At 45.2% G+C, this 20,715-nt stretch overlaps 2 protein-coding genes and 1 long non-coding RNA gene across 5 annotated transcripts in view; 1 reads left to right on the plus strand and 2 right to left on the minus strand.

Moving 5' to 3' along the window:
- Window positions 1-155: 155 nt before the first annotated feature.
- On the plus strand, window positions 156-5,088 carry LOC130384663 (uncharacterized). The gene is made up of 4 exons (XR_008895897.1): window positions 156-250; window positions 2,291-2,501; window positions 4,506-4,543; window positions 5,031-5,088. It is a non-coding gene; the product is annotated as an uncharacterized LOC130384663 (long non-coding RNA).
- A 1,354-nt stretch (window positions 5,089-6,442) lies between these two features.
- On the minus strand, window positions 6,443-12,370 carry LOC130384664 (UDP-glucuronosyltransferase 3A1-like). Of its 2 annotated transcripts, XM_056592961.1 has the most exons (12): window positions 12,195-12,370; window positions 11,985-12,085; window positions 11,729-11,824; window positions 11,397-11,498; window positions 10,963-11,083; window positions 10,443-10,606; window positions 9,959-10,123; window positions 8,904-9,112; window positions 8,454-8,599; window positions 7,995-8,080; window positions 7,441-7,660; window positions 6,443-7,088 (listed from the first exon to the last, which is right to left on the minus strand). In XM_056592961.1, the coding sequence occupies exons 3-12, from the start codon at window positions 11,817-11,819 to the stop codon at window positions 6,821-6,823; spliced, it is 1,572 nt and encodes a 523-aa protein (XP_056448936.1). In that variant the 5' UTR covers window positions 11,820-11,824; window positions 11,985-12,085; window positions 12,195-12,370; the 3' UTR covers window positions 6,443-6,820. The 2 variants fall into 2 exon arrangements, with proteins under 2 accessions (XP_056448936.1, XP_056448937.1); XM_056592962.1 differs by having other exon boundaries at window positions 11,729-12,370.
- A 74-nt stretch (window positions 12,371-12,444) lies between these two features.
- Window positions 12,445-20,715, minus strand: part of spef2 (sperm flagellar 2) — a 21,437-nt gene continuing 13,166 nt past the window's right edge. For both annotated transcript variants that reach the window (XM_056592873.1, XM_056592874.1), the window contains 16 exons: window positions 20,677-20,715; window positions 20,180-20,248; window positions 19,965-20,043; window positions 19,384-19,446; window positions 19,009-19,153; window positions 18,428-18,556; window positions 18,011-18,149; window positions 17,594-17,666; window positions 17,114-17,270; window positions 16,728-16,834; window positions 16,262-16,444; window positions 15,730-15,822; window positions 15,294-15,464; window positions 14,668-14,889; window positions 14,179-14,301; window positions 12,445-13,609 (listed from right to left, as the gene is read on the minus strand). The exon at window positions 20,677-20,715 is cut by the window's right edge and continues 122 nt beyond it. In XM_056592873.1, coding sequence (XP_056448848.1) covers window positions 13,544-13,609; window positions 14,179-14,301; window positions 14,668-14,889; window positions 15,294-15,464; window positions 15,730-15,822; window positions 16,262-16,444; window positions 16,728-16,834; window positions 17,114-17,270; window positions 17,594-17,666; window positions 18,011-18,149; window positions 18,428-18,556; window positions 19,009-19,153; window positions 19,384-19,446; window positions 19,965-20,043; window positions 20,180-20,248; window positions 20,677-20,715 — 1,858 coding nt within the window. In that variant the 3' untranslated portion in view covers window positions 12,445-13,543. The remainder of the gene's footprint in view (window positions 13,610-14,178; window positions 14,302-14,667; window positions 14,890-15,293; window positions 15,465-15,729; window positions 15,823-16,261; window positions 16,445-16,727; window positions 16,835-17,113; window positions 17,271-17,593; window positions 17,667-18,010; window positions 18,150-18,427; window positions 18,557-19,008; window positions 19,154-19,383; window positions 19,447-19,964; window positions 20,044-20,179; window positions 20,249-20,676) is intronic.

A 20,715-nucleotide genomic window follows, 5' to 3' on the forward strand; every position in this document is an offset into this window, starting at 1 on the left:
CTCAGATTCTATTTCAAGGAGGTTGAAGCTTTATGAACAGTAGTTCTTTATGCAAAGTATTTCCTTTCTTCATCTGCTTTCAATCAAAATCTGATGACGACACAAAAAAGGGGGCGGTTACTGTAGATCTCTATATAAGTTTCCATGAGCAGGACTCCATGAGTACTTTAAGGCTCCAACAGGAGCAGCAGTGAGTGAGAGATGCAATTATTTTAAAACAGGAGCTGTTTTTCTGATGGATCCCTTATTGGTGAGTAAAGAGGCTTTTACTCAGAGGTAACTTGTTTTTAGAGCAGCACTAACATGCTTAACAGCTCAGCCCTGTGTAGTACAAATATGTAGTTGTTGACTCTTTAGAGAAGAGGTACATACTTTCCAAGAGAGTCATGGTGAGTGCCTTGGATACCATAGGACCCCCTGTTGGTAAAAAAAACACCTCAACTGCTGGATGATCTGTTTGGATGGTTTACAATACAAAGATGTAGTTGTTGACTCTTTAGAGAAGAGGTACGTACTTTCCAAGAGAGTCATGGTGAGTGCCTCGGATACCGGGGCTTTTTCCAATGGTAATGATTGACATTTGAAAGACAAGCCCTTTGCCCCCACTCTTTATTTGTAATATGATTGGTTTAGTTAAAGGTCCCATGGCATGACAATTTCAGTTTATGCGTATGGTCTGCGTATGGTCCCCCAGTAGCTAGAAATGGCGTTAGGTGTAAAACGAGCTCTAGGTATCCTGTTCCTCAACCGCTCAGATGCGTTGATTTGGAATTTGGCCCCATATGTCGTCATGGCCAGGTTACCTCCCCTTTCTCTGCTTCTTTGTTATTTGGATAACCGTTCTGCTGTTGGTGTTATGCTGCATAACTCGCAACACAGTAACGCAAGCTTGTGTAAAGCTCCCATTTGGTGAAAAGACTAGACTGAGTCTGGTTTTCTCTGGAGTCTCTGGTAGTGTACTTCCACAACGAGACTCGTACTGGGAGTTATCTCGGCCATGGTTGAGAAGGAATTGGGGGAAAGGAACTTTGGCTTTGACTCCCTGAAGTCCAGATTGAACCGTGACATGGTGGAGAAAGGGATTGTTGCCCCTGATTGTTGCCCGGGATTGTCTCCCCCGCTGCCGGGGCATCGCTGCCGAGGAGCCAAGGAGGAAACAAAAACTTCAGAACTTTGATGAAAAATATTATTGAACATCAACATTTCAATAAAACGGTCTCAGATGAATCAGAATCCGACATCTCTGTGGCCTCAGGGGATGGTTGAGAATTCTTCTGACTGGTCTTTACTTTCTTTCTTGCTACTGGATAAAGAAACACAAAGAACATTGACCACAACAGCAGACAGGTTACATAAGCAATTAAAACGTTTAGACATGGATTCATGACACAACTGTTTCTCAGAATTAGACGGTTTGGTTACCTAGTTTCATATGACAGCATAAGCTAAACGTTAGCTCAACAAATTTAGCACGCCAAAGCCTCTGAAAGAAAGTTATGTACGCCAAAAAAGTTTGCTGGCTAGAACCAGCTAACGTTACGATAGTATTACATTCTTAAACTTACCAGAAGGGTCATCCTCCAGTTGGGACCTTTTCCTCTTATCCATGTTTTCTGTGCTTGTGCCTGTCTTATAGTTGTCAGCTGTTGGTTTGGGGTACTGATGATTCCGACATGTTTTCCAAATGTTCGGCAAAAACTTTGTCAGCGTCAAGTCATCAGCCACTTGCTTAAACAGAACTTCCGGTTTCACAACATTCAAAATGAAAGCCTTTAACGGATCTGATATGGGGCACAAAACAGATCACACTCAACGATAAGAAACTCATTAGACTATTGTTAATTCTATTAAGCAATAAAATAGTTAACACGTTTCTTATAAGTGCTTATAAAAGTCTTATAATCTCACAATAAACAAGTTTGTTATGTAATTATTAACACTTATATATAGTCTTATTAATACCAATTAATGTTAATAAGCATATAATAAGGGTCTTTATACCTGTTAACTAAGGCTCAGTACAAGGACCTTAATATAAAGCCTTACCGTTGACTAAAGTCTAACACACCTGAGGGTTAGGGTTAGGGAGGCGTGATTCATGATTGACCTTTGTATGTAGGGCCTCTGGAGTGCCTGGTTAAATTTTGGCCTGGTTAAGTGTCCTGAGAGGTTTGAATGCTTCAGAGACTTATACACTGTTACAAACAGGATAACCCAAGACGTCTGTATAGAGGTGCAATATTGAGCAATTACATGAAACCACAATGATATATGTGTTTTGAATCAACAGAACAGAGGAGTGGGTGTTGGCAAAAGGAGAAATCTGAGACAAGATCCTCGACGACTGAGAGAATCTTCAAACAGCCATGTTGAGAAAAGAAGAAGAGAGTCTCAGAGCAGGAGAGAAGATGTCCGGCAGAAGAAACTCGATTTCCTACGTGTGATAGAAGAGCCATTCCCTCTGAGACAAAGCAGTAGCTATCCGTTTCTCCTCCCAGACAGTGAGTAAAAGATTACTAAATGAGTCCTACTTCTGGTCTGGATGGCTTTGGAGGTGGTTTTGGTGCTAGAAATAATTATAATAAAATATACTTTTTTGAATGTGCAATACATTCACTTGAGCCACTTTGCAATTTTGTTGATCTGTACTGCATTGATGTAACAGGGTTTTATATATTTACTTAAAGGTCCCATGACATGCTATTTTATGTTTTCTTTAATATAGGTATTAGTGGGCAACTAACACAGTATTCAAAGACGTTGCTGAAATTCAGCCGTGGTGCAGAGTTACAGCCACTCCGAGCCAGTCGCACATTGAGCTTCCCCCAAATGCGCTGTTTTGGTGTCTGTAGCTATAATTTAAATGAGGAGGAGCGAGGCGGGTCAAGGAGGAGGGTGGGGGTGTGGCCCTGAGCAGCTTGCAGCCACGGTACCATGCGCTCTGTTTACAGTGGATGTATCGCAATGGCGAGGCACACACAGCCTTTAGCCGTGTTCTGTTCAAAATAACACACGGGAGTCCTGGAGCTCTATATCTAAATATTATCATATAGCCTACATAGATATCTATATCATATAATATATATTATCACGGCCAAAAGCTGTGTGAGCCGACAATATGAATCTCAAACGACCGCGTTGGGTTCTCCGACGTTCCTGGTTCTTCACGTCCTCATCAATGTGAAGTAGACTGAACCGCGACAAGGAGGAGAAAGGGATCGTTGCCGGGCAGTGCTTAGGCACCTCCGCCTCCGGCGGTGGTCCCTCAGAGGGGCTCAAGCGGGAGACATTCGCCGCCAACAATCCCTTTCTCCTCCATGTCGTGGTTCATGTTCTTGAGGGAGTCAAAGCCAAAGTTCCTTCCCCCCAATTCATTCTCAACCTTGGCTGAGATAACCCCCAATACGAGTCTCGTTGTAGAAATACCAGAGACGAGAGTCCGACGTGTTATGCGCCATAACACCAAAAGCAGAACGGTTATCCAAATAACAAGGAAGTGTACAACACTTGCGTTACAGTCCTGGAGCTCTATATCTAAATAATATCATATAATACATAGAAATCTATATCATTTAATACATATTATCACGGCCAAAAGCTGTGTGCGCCTCCAGACGATATTAAGAATCACAAACGACTTTGTCGCGTTCTGCAACGTCTCTGGTTCTTCCACTTTCACATAAACCTGAAGTCGACTGAACCGCGCGCTGCCTGCTGCCGGCTGCCGGCTGCCCGCTGCCGGGCGATGGTGCCTCGCGGCAACCGGCGGCATGTCGCAGTTCATTTACTTCAGCGAGTCAAAGCCAAAGTTCCTTTCCCCCAATTCCTTCTCAACCATGGCTCAGATAACCCCCACAACAGTCTTGTTGTGGAAATACAAGACACGTCAAAGAACCGACAAGAAACACTTGCGTTACAGTGTGCGTATTCACACACACACACACACCCACACACACACACACACACACACACACACACACACACACACACACACACACACACACACACACACACACACACACACACACACACACACACACACGTGGCGCTTGCACGGTCGAGTCTCATTGGCGGGCCAACGTCTCTGGGCGGGCCAGGCAGAGTAAGGGGAGGAGCTGAGATTCTTGGTGACGTCCTAAATACAGACATTCCAAATCAGCGCGCTTGAGCCTCCGTTTTTTCAAAGGCGAGCAGAACAGCTAGTGCTCGTTTTACACCAAACGCAAGTTTTAGCCACTGGGGGACCATAGGCAGGCTAGGGGAACTCATATTTATGTTAGAAAACCTCATAAAGTGAGATTTTCATGTCATGGGACCTTTAATAATGTCCTTTTTATCTTGAGCAGAACAATTGCAACAAAAAAGATTCCTACAGGATTAAATATGATCTCTGATACTGAACAAATGAGAGCTGGATATCACATGTGCTTATTTCCAACTTTACATGGAAGAGGTTACTGGGAGATAACTGAGTAGCAATTGAGTTTATTGTGTTTACTCAACAGTGAGCGGGCAGCTCCTTGGTGGTGTATCAGAGATGATGGTAGGTTCTACATGTCCTGAGCATTTACATTCACAGAAAGTAACATGACAGTAGAATGTAGAAATAACGCAGTCGATCAGGGAATTTAATGATCATCTAGAGCAGGGGTCACCAACCTTTTTGAACCTGAGAGCTACTTCATGGGTACTGAGTCATACGAAGGGCACCCAGTTCTATACACTCTTCTGAAATAACAAATTTGCTCAGTTTGCTTTTAGTTATATTAATGATTAATGATACTCATCTATGTGAAGACATGTTAATTAATTAAGTCATGTTAATGATTTCTCACAATAATTATCAACAATGACTTAAAAAAGGTGTGAAAGAGTTTTTCAAGAATGAGTAGTGCTATTTTTAGAACAGGCCTGCGGGCGCCTCATGTGGTCCTTGCGGGCGCCATGGCATTGTGTTGTTGACCCCTGATCTAGAGTATCTAGTAGGTAAGCAGGTTTGCATCAATCGATGAATTATTGATGTGTTGCAGATCTAGAACATCACCAACTATCTCGGACATCACGGACACCCAGACCACTGGCCTCCCATCGATTCAGACCCAGCATGTTCACAAAGTCTCCTGAGGCCTCCCATCTGCATTGAGATCAATAGAACTGGCCTCTAAAACTCTCCATAAGCCAATGTGCAAGTGGCCTCGAAGGTTCAAGAGACTATTATTTATTTCCAATAGTCTAATCTAATTCGTAAAAACAGACCCACTACGCTCCATGACTGCCCAACAATTTGCTAATCCGTCACTACGAGGGAATCCCAAAATAATCCCCAAAATGTCAATTGTTTACGTTCCAAGTCCGTGGTCCCAAATAGGTCATAGAGCCAAGATGCAATGTTCAATCCTTTGTTTGCTGCAGGATACCGTTACAACCAACCCCATCCTGCTACATTGTGGACTCTCCTCTGTGCTACAGTCTGTTACTCCGTGTAACTCTCTCTCCCATCATTATCCGTTGCTCTCCCAACGCCCTGTCACCGCCTAGACCCTTTTAAAGTTAGTGGGTGCTATACCTGGGTAAGAAAGTCCCATCAATCATTAAATGAACTGTTACTGAATTATGAATTACTTGGATCTTCTTAACAATCTCCCTTACATCAGGACAGTTGAAACCCTTTACATCCTGCTAAAAACTCATCTGTTCACTAAATCTAGGTGAATGCGAAATTAAAAATAATAAAATATAAAGTCTCTGGTCTCTACAGTTAAGCGCTTAAAAGCAGTTGCTATACTTATTTTATGAATTTGCATGACCTCAAAAGTTTCTGTCACATTTTTGGTGATATCTTCATAGTCGATAGCACCTTGAATTCGTTGAAAAGCGTAAGTTGCCTTGGATAAAGCATCTTCTAAATAGATGTAATGTAAAGAATACAAAACTACAATACTATAATACTAATCTAGGGAATCTAACGGTGGCTGGTCTGTGTGTTTGGAGCCAGGTATAATCATGTAATTTAAAAGGTGCTAACTAGATAGGATAGATAGATAGACGATATATAGATAGATGTTTGTTACTACTTAACTACACAAACAGCATTATACAGTGCTTCAATAAGAATAAAAGCATAATCAATAATATGGTTTGTTTAATGGACAAAAGATTATGATCACATTTATTCGGGAGGAGGTGGATTAGGGCAATAAGACCACATTGCAGACCAGTAGATAAGTGGTCCGGACCAATATCTTTAAGCACTGGTAGAAAGCGCTAAAAGTGAGACCACAAACCCTTCTCGCCAAACAGGACAATTAATAATTAAGCCAGTGTGTGTGCAAGTATGGTGTGTGTGTGTGTGTGTGTGTGTCTGTGTGTGTGTGTGTGTGTGTGTGTGTGTGTGTGTGTGTGTGTGTGTGTGTGTGTGTGTGTGTGTGTGTGTGGTGTGTGTGTGTGTGTGTGTGTGTGTGTGTGTGTGTGTGTGGGTCCCAGCCAAGGTCAGAACACTGACGTGTTATCATCACCGCAACAGTTTCGTAATCTAACATGACAGTTTATAAAAAAAGTAGAGCGGACAAAAAATAGTCCCCTCTTCATTGAGAAAACCTTAAAGTATTCTAATATTCGAGGAAATCATTAAAAAGTAGGATTTACTTGATTGGAAAAAAACAATACAAATGTCCTTACTATTCACTTCAAATCCACTTGTATTTATATATAGTAATTCCGATTTGATACATAATATTAACTCATACGATCCAACAGTGTATCATGAATTGGAAACAAAACACACAGGAGAGGTACACAATAGTTAAAATCGTATGTAATGTTATTGAGTTTTTCTGTGTATCTCCCTGGCTCGCCCTATCCTAACCATTGCCCAGCAGAGAACTACAGGTCCCAGCAGCACCAGGGAGAAAAGCAGCAGTAAGTCCAGAAGCCATCTCTGGTACCACGGCTGGATGTATGACATTGGCTGCAGGTGAGCCCCTCCACCACTGTGTAGGATATGCTCCACCCACCGTGTGAGTCTCAGGGCTGGAGGCACAGGCTGTGATTGGTGGATCCTCCTGAGGAGCATGGCGGATGTTTTAAACCTTAGGTGAGGAAGGATGGGGAACAGGAGAATACAAGCATGAGACACTTTTCTGTTTACCAATGCAGATATGCTAATTTATCAATCTTTCCAAAATCCCTCCATCCACCTATCAACCCATCATCATAATAAACCCATACTTCAATCCATCCATTTATCGATCGCAATCCATCATTCACAATTCATCCATAATCCCTCCATCCTTCTATGCAGTGCATCCATCCATTCAGCCATCCATCCATATTCCATTCATCCATTCTTAATCCTTCCACCCTCCCGGGTTTCCATTGATTCACCCCCGCTTCCGTGCATCCAACCCCCCCCACCGCCCCGCAGGCTCTCTGGGGCTCCACCTGTCGTGCTGTGTGAGGGTTTGGACGGCGGCCCCCAACCGTTCCCTGGTGACGTGGGCGGGTCTCAGGCTGAGGCCCAGCCCCCTGGCCTCCGCCCTCACCACGTTGTCAAACTGGTCCCCAAACAGAGGGATGGCCAGCACGGGGACGCCGTGGTACACCGCCTGCAGGAGGCTGTTCTGACCGCCATGGGTGACGAAGAGGCGCGCTTTAGGGTGACCTGGGGGGAGGCCAAAGACTTTTCATTTCGTTCATGTCATATTGTGTACAGTACATTGCAAATTAGTTTTTTCTCCCTGGTGCTGGAATAAAACCTGAAATAATTGAAGCATGCGTTTCATCTAGTGTTCTGTTTTATTCGTCTTTCATTTTATGCCGTAAGATGCTGTTTTGATTTGCTGAAGCTAACGTGACTTGACTCAATGATTTTTTTGCATTTGAATCAATGCAGAGCCAACGGTAAACCGTGTGTTGCACTGTGCTGTTATTATCATGATCTAATAGCACTTGATGGTAAAATTGCTCCCTGAACTATTTCAAGCATTCATTCATACCTAGCAAGTCATTCAGCGGCAACCAGGCCACCAGCCGGACGTTGGGAGGCGTTTCCAGGTGGGACGGCCATCGCTGAACATCATACCTAGGATTTCATCATGCAGGGGATAAGAGCGCTCGTAACACTCATGGCGGCTTTGCTACTCTCCGTTCCCATTATGTTACCCAAAGGTAGAAAGACCACGATTAAATGTGATCACCGGCACAGGTGGGGTTGTCTCATAATCAAAGATGTCTTATCGTAAGACAAACACAGGTGTTGCTGATAACACTAATTATCAGTCGATGATGTATTTACAATAAAAACATATCAAATGTGATCATATTTGTGTACAGCCCCTCTATTATGGTTTATGGCTCCTCCATTATGGTTTATCTCCCCTGGTTTATGTAGCGGGAATGCTTTGAGGCAGTCGATGCAGCGTCTGTGCATGTGTGTTTAAATAAACCGGGATCACCTCCAGAGAACCCCCTGCTGGAGGCTTGAGAAGCCGGCGGTCAACTCCACCAGCAGACGCTCCACAGACACCGAGGACACCATGGAGCCCAGGGTCACCACCACAAAGCCCGCCTCGCCACATCCAGACACCCACGCCTCCAGCTCCTGAGGCCACCACAGTGGGTGTGTGTGTTAGAGGAGGTACGGTAGGGGAATGGAGAACAGGGATGAACCCAGACATCAGGGTGGTAGAGGGAGAGAGGAAGACAGAGAGAGACAGAGAGAGAGGGAGAGGGGGAAACCCGAGAGGGGGACAGGGGTGTATGAGGAATAGGATTGTGGCCGAATGGAGAGACCGAGAGATGTGTGAGGGAAGCAACATAGTCTGCATAGTTTGAATACATATTTTCAATGATACACCATTCAACACAAAAGCAATAAGTAATACACAATATGTCCTATAACGGACCTGATCCAGGGGCTTGGAAGGCTTATTGAGCAGCCCTCCTACTAGCACGGTGTTTGGCAGCAGGGGCTGGGGGAACTCCAGTGAAAAGTCTGTGTTAAAGGCCCAGAGCTCGGCCTTCTGGTACAGCTCCTCCAAACCACCAGGGGGCGAGCCTGAGTCCAGGTGTCGTTCTGCTACCTCCTTAAACCTGGACCAAATCACCTCCTGACCTAAGAAATGAGCAGCTGTTCATTAATAGAATGAATGCATAGAGGCGTATTGGATTCAATGATTATTTTCCTTGATTCAGTTCGCTTCGGTCAGTTCGCCAAGAAGAATTGTTCAGAATCGTTTGTTCGTTCGTTCAGTCGCGTTTCCTGTAGCGGTTTCAGTAGACTCAGCTCCTCCCTCGTTCTCATTCTCAAACGATCGTGGCGGTCGGTCATCAATCAACATTACAACTTTAACCAAACGCAGTGGGATGGGGGAGTTGATTATTGGATGTTTAACAAATCAGTAATAATAGACTTGGTTTAGTAATGATGGTGGGGGTCCCGGGTGGAGAACGAACCATGAAAGAACAAGACAGATGGACGAGACATTCAAATATTTGATTAATCTGGCATGACACAGAAAGTACAAAGACAGCATGCATTTACCGTTTCACTGATATGGAATCGTATTATCGTATGCTCGCTCACTAAGCCTTTTCCCTCTCACCACTCAGTCAGTGAACGAACAGCGTGACAGCGAGTCAGCGACTAGTGGGTTTGGGAGGAGTCGAGTCTGAGAACGAACGAGACGAACGAGTAAGAAGAATCAGTTTGGTTTGTTATTGTTAAAGATTCATTCATTCAAACTGATTCGGTCGCGAACGACCCATCACTAAAGCTTAGTACAAGTAGCCATATAGTAGCTATTGCTACCGTACATTTATTCCTAATTTGGTTTTAAAGTGTATATTGTATTGCATTGCTTTGTATTATATTGCTTTGTATTGAATTGTATTGTATTGTTTTGTATTGCATTGTATTGAATTATTTTGTATTGTATTGTATTGTATTGTATTGTATTACCTATGGGAGCCACCAGATACAAGAGCAGGTTCTTTGCTCGCTCCCAGAAACTCATTTGGTGGGAGAGCTGGGAGCCGAAGAGCGGCACGTAGGAGACAGGGCTGGGCAGGGAGAGGGACAGGGGCCCGTTCAGACCCCCAGGATAGAAGGCCACATGACGGACCCCTGGCATAGGTCGAAAGGGAAGAGTGAAAATAAACACAATGGGGTATCAAGCGTTGATTAACAGGTGACCCCCCCCCTTCAAACATTTATTCAATGCATTCTCACGATTCGCTGCGCTGAAACCAATTTGTCTGATTGGTCAACACGGAAACTGGTTTAAAACAGCATGCGTGTCACATTTAGAAGAGGATGTCTAATTAATTATCTTACTACTAATATTACTACTACTTAATATTGTGACTATTTAATATTATCACTATTACAATGTCAACGGAACTGATGTGATCTCGATTACTGAAGGTTTCACCCGTAGGCCTACCGAGTTTGCGTGCGAGGATGAAGGAGCAGGGGTTGAAGGCGTCGATGACGGCCATGTCGTAGTGCTGCGCCCGGAGGAAGGCCAGCAGGTCCTCGTCGGCCAGGAGCTGAGCGCACTGGTAGGACAGGTGGTCCATGAACTTGAGGAAATCACCAAAGCTATCGCTGAGAGAGGAACACGAGAAACACGAGGACTTGAGAGGGGGAAAGCCAACGAGTGGAGCTAGGAGAGAATAAAATCCCTATAGGCCCTATTATGAAACCAAATGCCAGACAAATTGCAAAAAAAAATTGAATCGAGGAAAATTGCTTAGGATGTTTGGAATCAAGATGCATATCTGTTTATAGGCTAAACAGAAGATGCATATTGACATTGACTTATTTTGGTGTGTTACACAGATTATGTGTGGCAGTTGAAGATGTTTTCAGATAACAATTTAGGGTGCGCAAACAAGTGATGAAACTGAAATTCTGTTATACAGTTACACTTAGACAGTTACACACATCGAGGGCAACTGTACCTGCCCAGTAGAAACTGTTTCTGTTGCTCCAGGAACCAGCCGTTATACGCTTGGATGTATTTATCTCCCAACGACCAGGTGGTGGTTTGGTAACTGTCATTACGACCTGCATAGGAAAAGCCTGCAAGGGAATAATGTCCAATGTAGACTTTAGACTTTATTGTCCCCAAGGGGAAATTATTTTTCACATCACAAGTACAGGTATGTATGTAGTCACTCTTAACGCAAGACAAATTTAACTGTTCAGATGCAAAATGTGAGAGGTAGAGCAGAAGCTGTGACTGCACATGCTGATGTCATAAAACACAAAGATAAGACACACACGCACACACACACACACACACACACACACACACACACACACACACACACACACACACACACACACACACACACACACACACACACACACACACACACACACACACACACACCTGTTATGAGAGGGGTGCCCAGCTGTAAGAGCATGCGGACCTGGTGACCTTGCTGATGGAGGTTATGAGAGATTTCATCTAATAACAGGTAGTGGCTTCCCCCTGCAGAAACACAGTATCAAGGAGGTGAGGGTAAAAGAGGACTAAAACACTACCACATCTGACCAGCTGGCATATTAATATAGGTCATATAGTCCTAACATAAAAATAACTTTTATATAATATTAAGATACTATCCAATACCTAATCGTCATTTATACACAAATGTACTTCTTCGTTCAGCAAGAAGTCAGGATTAAGGAGTTATTATGTATCTATAATTAGCTACTCACCGATAAGCGTGACAGTCAGGATTTTAGCCGACTGGAGAAGTATAGGAAGACATAGCAGGAGAGACGATTCCAGAAGCCAAGTGATCACCATGTTTACTGTGCCATTAGACAGACACACGCACACACATTATTTAACAGAGTCACGTGAAGGAGTGTGTTTTTGTGTGTGTGTGTGTGTGTTTGCAAAAATACAAAAATTAGAGACAGGTTAAGAGGTTTTGTGTCAGGATTTGTTTCAGCATAAATTGATCCTCACTCTGTGGTAGAAAAGTTCATAAAGATTTAGCTGTGTTTGTATTCAACACAGATCCAACAATGCCTCGTACGGAGATCATTTGGGAACCTCCAGACTGGATCCTGGTGCCAGAGAAATGACAGATTAATACCAGAAATAAAAATAAAAAGAATGAATCGAATCGAATTAGAGTACAGCTTGAAAATCATATAAATGTAGACAGACACATACAAATAAGTCCTCTGAAATAAGTTATACTATGCATTGTCCCCGTTGTGGTCATCAGGTCTCCTGTTTGCATTTCATTTTAAAAAAATCCCAAAGTCTTATTGGTCCATGAGTCCTTTCAGTGTTCTGGGATATTTCAGAATAGATCCGCAGTGGTCTCACACAAACACTCCCAGGAGTACTGAACTTGCAGCGTCAAGGGAGGGCGGTCGAGGGCGAATGTGAGCGGGAGAGAGAGAGAGAGAGAGAGAGACAAAGACAGGAGAGTGGGGACCCTCATGGTACCAAGTATAAAGCAATCCACTTCTCAAATCATACTAGCATTATGAATATATGATAATAATCAATCAGCTTAAATATGAACGTTTGACTTATTTTACTCATAATTTACAAATCAAGATTGAGGTACTTTACACAATAGCTATAACTTTACACATTGAAGAAATTAATTACACAATTTATATCTTGTTATTTGCTGAAGTAATAAGTAAGTTCTATTCTATTATAGCATTAAAACTCCCCACTGATGTCCTTGAATCCTGAGGTTAGGGTTAGGTGTGTTATGCTGCTATCTGTCTCCGGCTTAATTTTTATCATCAAATAGATGCCAAGAAAATCATGGCATGCGGGGAGCAGTGATGGAGACCGAATTAACCACAAATTACTCTTGAGTACAAGCCTTGAGTAGGAACGTCCAGAATAGGGTTGGCAAGAATTCAGACTGATTAAGACTGTATATTATCAAGGGGGTTCCTAGTATCACGGAACAGCGTTAAGATTAGCAATCATGTTTTATGTTGTTTGTTTTTTTACCGGCCTACACTTAACGGTTATCTGAGTGGGTGGACAGCATGGACTCCTTGATGGAGGTGATAGGGGAGGGGCTAGGGGCGCCCCCGGCAGGTCTGTTGCTGGGAAGTCAGGCTTGACATGTAGGTTAGCCTGGACAATGAGCTCATTGTGGGGCCCGGCCAATGTGCGGCCGTGTCACCGAGGTCGTTAGAGAACGCGAGTGGGGAAAGCCACTGGAGTGGATCCGGGGAAGAAAGGAAGAGTCAGCGGGGTCAAACGCGTCATCGTCCACTGATGTCATTGTGGTGGTTTGAATTCCTATATTGTCATCCCGGTGGCTTGTCGATCGTCTTGGCAAATAATGAGGCTGCCCAGTGGATGTATGGCTGCGTATTTATTGAATCAATAGCAAACATCACTTTAAGCATAGATGGGAATTTGAACAAATCACTGTATTGAAGTTCTATAGCTTGCAGATGGATTATACTTTTTGTCTAAATAGGGAACAAGAATAGATATTTCTGAAACAAGAATGCATAAAATAAAGAAATGCCTCATATTCAGGAGGCTGGGGAGAGTTGTGGCTCCGATTCACTCTCCTGGCCTTTCAGCACGCCATGAATATCCTAGGAGAGAATAAAAAACAACACCGATTATTATTCCTAAACTATTATTTTGTGCACGATTATACTGTTCTTGACTTAAATAAACAAAACAAAACATTACATCTTGCCCTGGTATCATGGCAAACATAGTCAATGTTAATTAACAGTCAATTTACTATGAGCTGATAGCAAGTGGCTACAACCAGTCAATTTACTATAGGCTGGTAGTGTGTGGCTACTGAACTTACTATGAGCTGGTAGCATATGGCTAGTGAACTTGCTATGAGCTAGTATTATGTGGCTAGTGAACTTACTATGAGCTGGTAGCATATGGCTAGTGAACTTACTATGAGCTAGTATTATGTGGCTAGTGAACTTACTATGAGCTGTTAGCATGTGGCTATAATCAGTCAACTTATGATGAGCTGGTAGCATGTGGCTACAACCAGTCAACTTACTATGAGCTGGTAGCATGTGGCTAGTCTGCTTACTCTGAGCTGGCAGCGAGTGGCTAGTGAACTTACTATGAGCTGGTGGCATGTGGCTAGTGAACTTACTCTGAGCTGGTAGCGAGTGACTAGTGAACTTACTATGAGCTGGTAGCGATTGGATCCCTCCATGAGCTCCTGGACAACAGGATGCTGGCAGAGGACTGAGAAGGGGACATGTTCCTGCGGTCCGTAGCCAAGCTCTCCAAATACACGCTGCAAGTCCTGTCGGCCGGCACAAACAACCACAACCCCATGAAGATGAGGCTCCATGCATTCAAGGCTAGAGATCATCCTTAAACAGCCTTATCAGAATATATAAACGTAGAAGAAGGATCGGTCAAGTCCTTCAAATATTAAACCAAAAGGGGTAGAAATGAGAACTCCATGAATTTCTTTAACCCTAGCCCTGAAGGTAGTATTTATTATATTTTAAGTTGAATATAAATTAGATAACATCCTCAGGATAGTCTCCTCCATGTGATGACATGTGATGACAGGTGATTGCATGTGATGACATCACATGTTGGCCGAGCGGACCTTCGCGGACACGATGAATCCACCTTTGTGACGGGCCGCCCCGTGTGTTACCTCAGTGAGCTCCTCTGGGGTTTTGCCGGGGGCGTGTGCCGACTTATGGACGTCTCTGTGACACAGAACGGCAAGGAGGGCGTTGACGGACACCCCCTGCTCGACCCCGTCGCAACCGCTGGACCCCCTGGGAACCACCTCTTCCTCCGCCTCCTCCCCCTCTGGCTCCGCCTGCTGTCCCGGGCTCCCTGGCTCTTGAGTCTCATTGATGTTGGGCATCGACTGCATGCAACAACACACAACACCCACAGACATATGATCAGATGTACTTCATTAGTCCCTGACCAGAAATGAGGGTGGCCCAGTAGAAAGTACAGAAGGGTAATTCGGAATTTAAAAAAGATAAAATCAAACTAAGAATACAACAGATATTCAGAAATTCCACATTAACCCTTCCCTATGAGAATGAATGTGAGCCTGACGGATACACAGAGAGACATTTGGCCATCATGTCGGTTCCAGCCTCACCACCACAGCCCCCCCACCCAACCCTCTCCTATCAATACCAAAGTACCAAAATACCACAGTACTGTCCCTGACGAAGTACACATGATATGAGAGCCACTATCACTCGGTCTGCCGCTGTTACCCTCTTTCTTTACCCGTAACCCGACGCCCGGGCCCACCTTGACGTAGCGACAGGCAGCAGGGTGCCTGAGTGTCCTGCCCAGAGCCAGGCTGAGGGCCCGGACCACGCCCTGGCCGGGCTCAGGGTGGGCCGCCAGGTAGCCCAGCATCCGTGCGTAGTCCAGGCGTGGGGGACTGGAGGAGTGGTCCGCAAACATCTGGAAGAACAGCTGAAGAGGCGCAAGAGATTAACGACTAGTTCATCGGCCGGGAGTCAAAACCACTAGGCTCTTGCTACACATCATCATCATCATCATCATCATCACCATCATCATCATCGTCATCATCATCATCATCATCATCATGATATTATCATTATAAGTATGAATGTTCATATGTACCTATGAATATATTCTTACACTAACGTGTTTGGAGACAAATGCTACTTCTACCAGTCAACCTGCTGGTCAGGGTTGGTGTACTAAAGGTAATCACCTTGCGTAGGTTGGCCAGGCGGTTGTACGGTAAGGGGTCGGTGGGGTCTTCAGGCACAGGCTCGGCCTTCTCACTTGGGAACCATAGCTCCACCTGGTGGTGGAGGACGCACACACAGTGTGGTGTGTGTGTGTGTGTGTGTGTGTGTGTGTGTGTGTGTGTGTGTGTGTGTGTGTGTGTTGTGTGTGTGTGGTGTTTGTGTGTGTTGTGGGGGTGTGTGTGTGTGTGTGTGTGTGTGTGTGTGTGTGTGTGCATGCGATATTAGGTTCGACTGCCTTTGCAAAGCCACAGAATAGCCTGATTCATAATTGTCGATGCCGGCATGAAAAAACTGGTTTCAGAACATTTTAACTGGAGTGTGTGTTTGAGTGTGAGAGATTGAGTGTGTGTGTGTGTGAGTGTGTGTACGTGCGTGCGTGCGTGCGTGTGTGTTTGCCTGTGTGTGTGTGTCTGTGTGTGAAAGAGAGTGAGCTATTGAGTGTGCAGGCGTGAGTGCATAGCGTATGCGTATGTGCGTGTGACCCTGAGCGACCTGCAGGTACTGGTCCCGGTCCACAGAGCCCGTGGCCCCGGGGTCGGCGGTGCGGAAGCCCTGCAGCAGCAGCAGCAGCTGGGCCAGGCTGGGCAGTGGCCAGGGGAGGGCAGCACTGAGCAGGAACCGGCGCCAGTCCACCAGCCCCGACTCCAGCGTGAGGAGAGAGACCACCTCCGTCACCTGAGGGGAGGAGGAGGAGAGGGGAGAAGAGGGGAGGAGGAAGAGGGGAGAGAGGAGCTGGGAGGAGGAGGAGAGGGGAGGAGGAGCGGAGTTGATCGGAGAAGGTGAGGGGATAGAGGAAAAGTGGAGAAAGGGGTTAAATTATGGGGAGGAAGATATTCGAAAGTATGATTTCGTTTGAGAAATAATTAAATAATTCGACATGGGAAAGTTAAAGTAATAATTCTAATGTTAGAAGGAGTCTTTATCCAGCCCCTGGAAGTAGGTGTTATGAAAGGCCAACCTGTGCATCAGACATAGAGCTCCATGGCTCAGGCAGGACGGCCCAGCCCACCCTCAGAGAGATGAGATCCTGGAGGACACTGGTGAACTCAGCGCAGGACAAGAGGCCTGCCAAGGATTGGGTAAGAAGGGTACTGGTCATTTCTCACAGTCTCCGCACACACAAAGACAAACACAGCTCAGAAATGTTCAAACACTGTCAATCTTGGCTTTGGTTTTCCCTAAACCATGTATCAGAGCTGGATATTCATGCTTCACACTTCATTGCAAAGGCGTACAAGGCGTTGCGTGTGTGTGTGTGTGTGTGCGTGTGCGTGTGCGTGTGTGTGTGTGTGTGTGTGTGTGTTCTTGCGTGTCGTGTGTGTGTGTGTGTGTGTGTGTGTGTACCTGAGGGAGCCACAGTGTAGAGCTGTGTGCTGAGGAACTCTAGCTGAGCCACACTCAGTGTGGAGTGGGGGGGTCTCTCCAGAGGGGGTGGGCGGGGCGGGGGGGGCTGGCTGGCCACCATGCGCAGGTCTCCGTTCAGATAGAAGTCGTTTGAATCCTGCAGGAAGGATTCCATTAAACCCATGATGGAACCTAAACGACCCCTGGTACACCACCAGGCAGCACCGCTCCAAATGGAGGGCACACCCTGGTCTATGATAGATACTAGAACCGCCTACCGGCCTACCCAATGGACCGTACCAACTGGTGGGCTGATCTGTCTATCATACGTCTTGGTGGACAGACACTTTCACATGCAACGTCACTATTGGGTCGATTTTTTAAATGGCTTGTATTGGCGGACCAACATCACATAGTGGAAAAACACTGTTCATGTACAGCAGGACATAATGTTTATAACCCTAGTGACAGATGACACACCAGAACCAATTCACTGTGGAGAAGGGAGCCCATCTCGATGTGGTAGCGCACCACTTCTGCTAGCCCGTCAACGCTGGAGGGAGAAAGAGAAGGGAATGAGATTAAATATGATATCTCCGTGCATGCGCTGACTGAGTTGATGGTAAGTTGCGTTTCTGTACACGATTTCATGAAGTAAAAACCCTTTGTTTGCCATGGTCACTGCTCAAGTCTCTACACAGCTCAGTAACTCCAAATGAGGATTGGGTGCACACATCATTTAAAACGTTTGAGAGTTGTTTCCCCCGCTACACACGTCATCATTCATAGTATGTGATTCACTTTCAGAGTTACAAATAATTCCCCTTTTATTTTTTTTAACCCAAACCGTCAAGCCTAGCCTGCAGGAAGTGAACGGGAACGGGTACTGAACGCTACCTGTTCATCTGTGAGAGGTAGTGTGCCGCTAGCCACTGGTCCATGCAGCTGAAGGTCTCTTCGGCTTTCCTCTGAAGGGAGCGGACACTCAGGAGAGCACAGCCTCTCACCAGACCTATACGGGTCTTAACCAGTTGCACTGCAGCGCACGCACAGGCAGAGACACACACGCACATGTGCACACTCAACACAAACGTTTAAGACAACTCTACATGATGTTAAACCTAAATGACTTGCATAAGTGTGTGTGTGCGTGTGCAGTGTGCAAGAGTACGTGTGTGTGTGTGTGTGTGTGTGTGTGTGTGTGTGTGTGTGTGTGTGTGTGTGTGTGTTTGTGTGTGTGTGTGTGAGAGAGTGGTTGAATGTGTGTGCGCGTGTGTGATTGTGTGTTTGTGTTCGTGTATCTTTGTTCATTACCCTCGTGGCCGAGTGCAGCTGTGAGCTCTTTGTGCATCTTGGCGCGTAGTTTTCTCAGGTGAATCTCCTCTGAGCTCTCCTTCATTGGGGGACTGGGGATGGACTCCGGGGGAGGGGTGGGAGGGGGCTCTGGGAGGGGGACAGAACAACAGGATAGAACACCAACATCATCATCATCGTCCTTTGTTGAGGTGCAGGTTATACCACGGTGATGCTGTGCCTGGGTGTGTGTTTCATTCTGAGACTGTTGCTACTGTTCAATATATATATATATATATATATATATATATATATACAGTATCTAGGTATGTATGAACTAGTCATGAGAAATTATAACAGGAGAGCGTGTGTAGAATATGCTACATATTCAGCACTGGTGTGATGGTACGAGAGAGAGAGAGGAGAGAGAGAGAGAGAGAGATAGAGAGTGAGATAATAGAGAGAGAGAGAGATAGAGAGAGAGAGAGAGAGAGAGATAGAGAGAGTGAGAGAGAGAGAGCAGAGGAGAGAAGAGATGCTAGAGAGAGAGAGAGAGAGAGAGAGAGAGACCTTCCCTTCTCCCTCGCTGGAGAAAAACTAACCTTTCTTCTTGGCCGATGTCTTCTTCCCCTTATCCTTGGCTGTGCCTTTGGCGGGGGCCTGGGATACCTTGTTCCTCTCCTCCTCCTGCCCCTCCTTGACCACCTCCACCTTCTTCTGCTGGAGCTCCCCGGACGCCTGGTCACACTGGAGCATAACACACAGTGATGTGGAGGCCCAAACAGCCGCACACGTGGACGGCCCCAGATAAGCTCACATTCAGGCATGCACACATTCAAACGTCATGCCTACATGACGCACACACAACAAAATCACATACACTCACACGCACCAAACGCACACACACACACACACACACCAAACGCAAACACACACACACACACACACAAACACACACACGCACACACAGAAATTACCAGGTTCTTGATAGCATCGAGTGCCTGCTTATAGACATCAGAGATATGTTTTCCATGTGAGTTCTAAAGGAGAGAAAGAGTGGAGGGAGAGAGGCTTTAGTGTCTGTAACTACGCCGTGGCATGTTTCTGACTGTCCAACGCAGAGTCATGCATTCTGTTTGCCCACAACCTTAATATTGTGTAGTTTAGTTTTGGTCCTGCATTTTCTGTCATGTTACCTATGTCAATAACTCTATTGCACGCATCTGTGTCTCTGTATCAAGTCAGCATGTTCTGTGTCTTCAGTTTGTACCATTGTCGGGTCACTCAATGTATAGATTTGGCTGTTTTATTAGCCTACTTATTTCTGCCTGCTTTTTGTGTGTTCCTGTCTCATTTAAAGTGTATTCTTTTGCTTAATTCTATCCATGCATTTGGAACCGACTCATGAAATCTGGTCTTGTCAAATTAACAGGCTAATTTAGAGTTAGATAATTAGCATTAGTAAAATTGATCAAATCTGTACATCATCATGATTTTTTAAATAAAATAATCTGGACGAAACATTGATCCACCAGACCCCAAAGTAAGGCGGCCTCACCTTGTCACGCGCTCCCTTTTGCAGGTCCCCATCAACACTTGGCTCTGGAGCAACAGCACTTCTGTCAAGGAGGGGAATACTGGCAGAGACATGAGGGTCTGGGATCAGTAACAGACAGAGAGGCCGCACTCACTGGCAGCCAGTGACTAGAATCCAATGTCATGGGACAATTATAGCTGCTAAAACCGCTGTTGTATGTGGCAAAGTGTCCTTACACTTGTGCTTTCCACTGCAACACAGTATCCTCCTCTGTTTCCCTGGCTCCCTGAGCTGCATGGTCAGTGCTGAATAGAGAGAATATGGCGTCACAATATACAATACACATGTTTTCATCATGTGGAACTACACTGGGTACTGCTTGTGTTTATAAGACACATCAGGGAGGTTGTGCGGATGCAGACCTGTTCTGATTGCACAGAATATGTTCAACATTGTATTTATATGGTGTTATAAATTGTAGCACATAATTTGAACTAAATAAAAGAAGAGCATCCAGTACTACTTTTACAATATATTTTATAAATAAAAGAGATCCTGGGAAAGCTTGATTTGCAACCAAACGTTACCATTACTATAACACAATTACAGGCATGATGTACAGGAGCACTCAAGGTGCCCCGTGTCTATTTATCCCCTCATCCTCCCCATGGAGAAGGGGTCTTGGCAGGTCCCCGGTGCAGCCTGGTCACACAGGCGCTGAGGGGGTGCTTGCCTGTCTCCCTGCACGGGGGCTGTGTCCCGGCAGTCTGTG

The sequence above is a fragment of the Gadus chalcogrammus genome, chromosome 6 (genome assembly GCF_026213295.1).
Source record: "Gadus chalcogrammus isolate NIFS_2021 chromosome 6, NIFS_Gcha_1.0, whole genome shotgun sequence".
Lineage (NCBI taxonomy): Eukaryota > Metazoa > Chordata > Actinopteri > Gadiformes > Gadidae > Gadus > Gadus chalcogrammus.

Excerpts from the sequence above, each read along its gene's own strand:
- LOC130384664 (XM_056592961.1), bottom strand. The coding sequence starts at position 11,819 with ATGGTGATCACTTGGCTTCTGGAATCGTCTCTCCTGCTATGTCTTCCT. Across the intron at positions 9,113-9,958 it reads GTATCTGGTGGCTCCCATAG|GTCAGGAGGTGATTTGGTCC; the intron begins GTAATACAATAC and ends CTCATTTCTTAG. Across the intron at positions 8,600-8,903 it reads CTTCCAAGCCCCTGGATCAG|GAGCTGGAGGCGTGGGTGTC; the intron begins GTCCGTTATAGG and ends TGGTGGCCTCAG.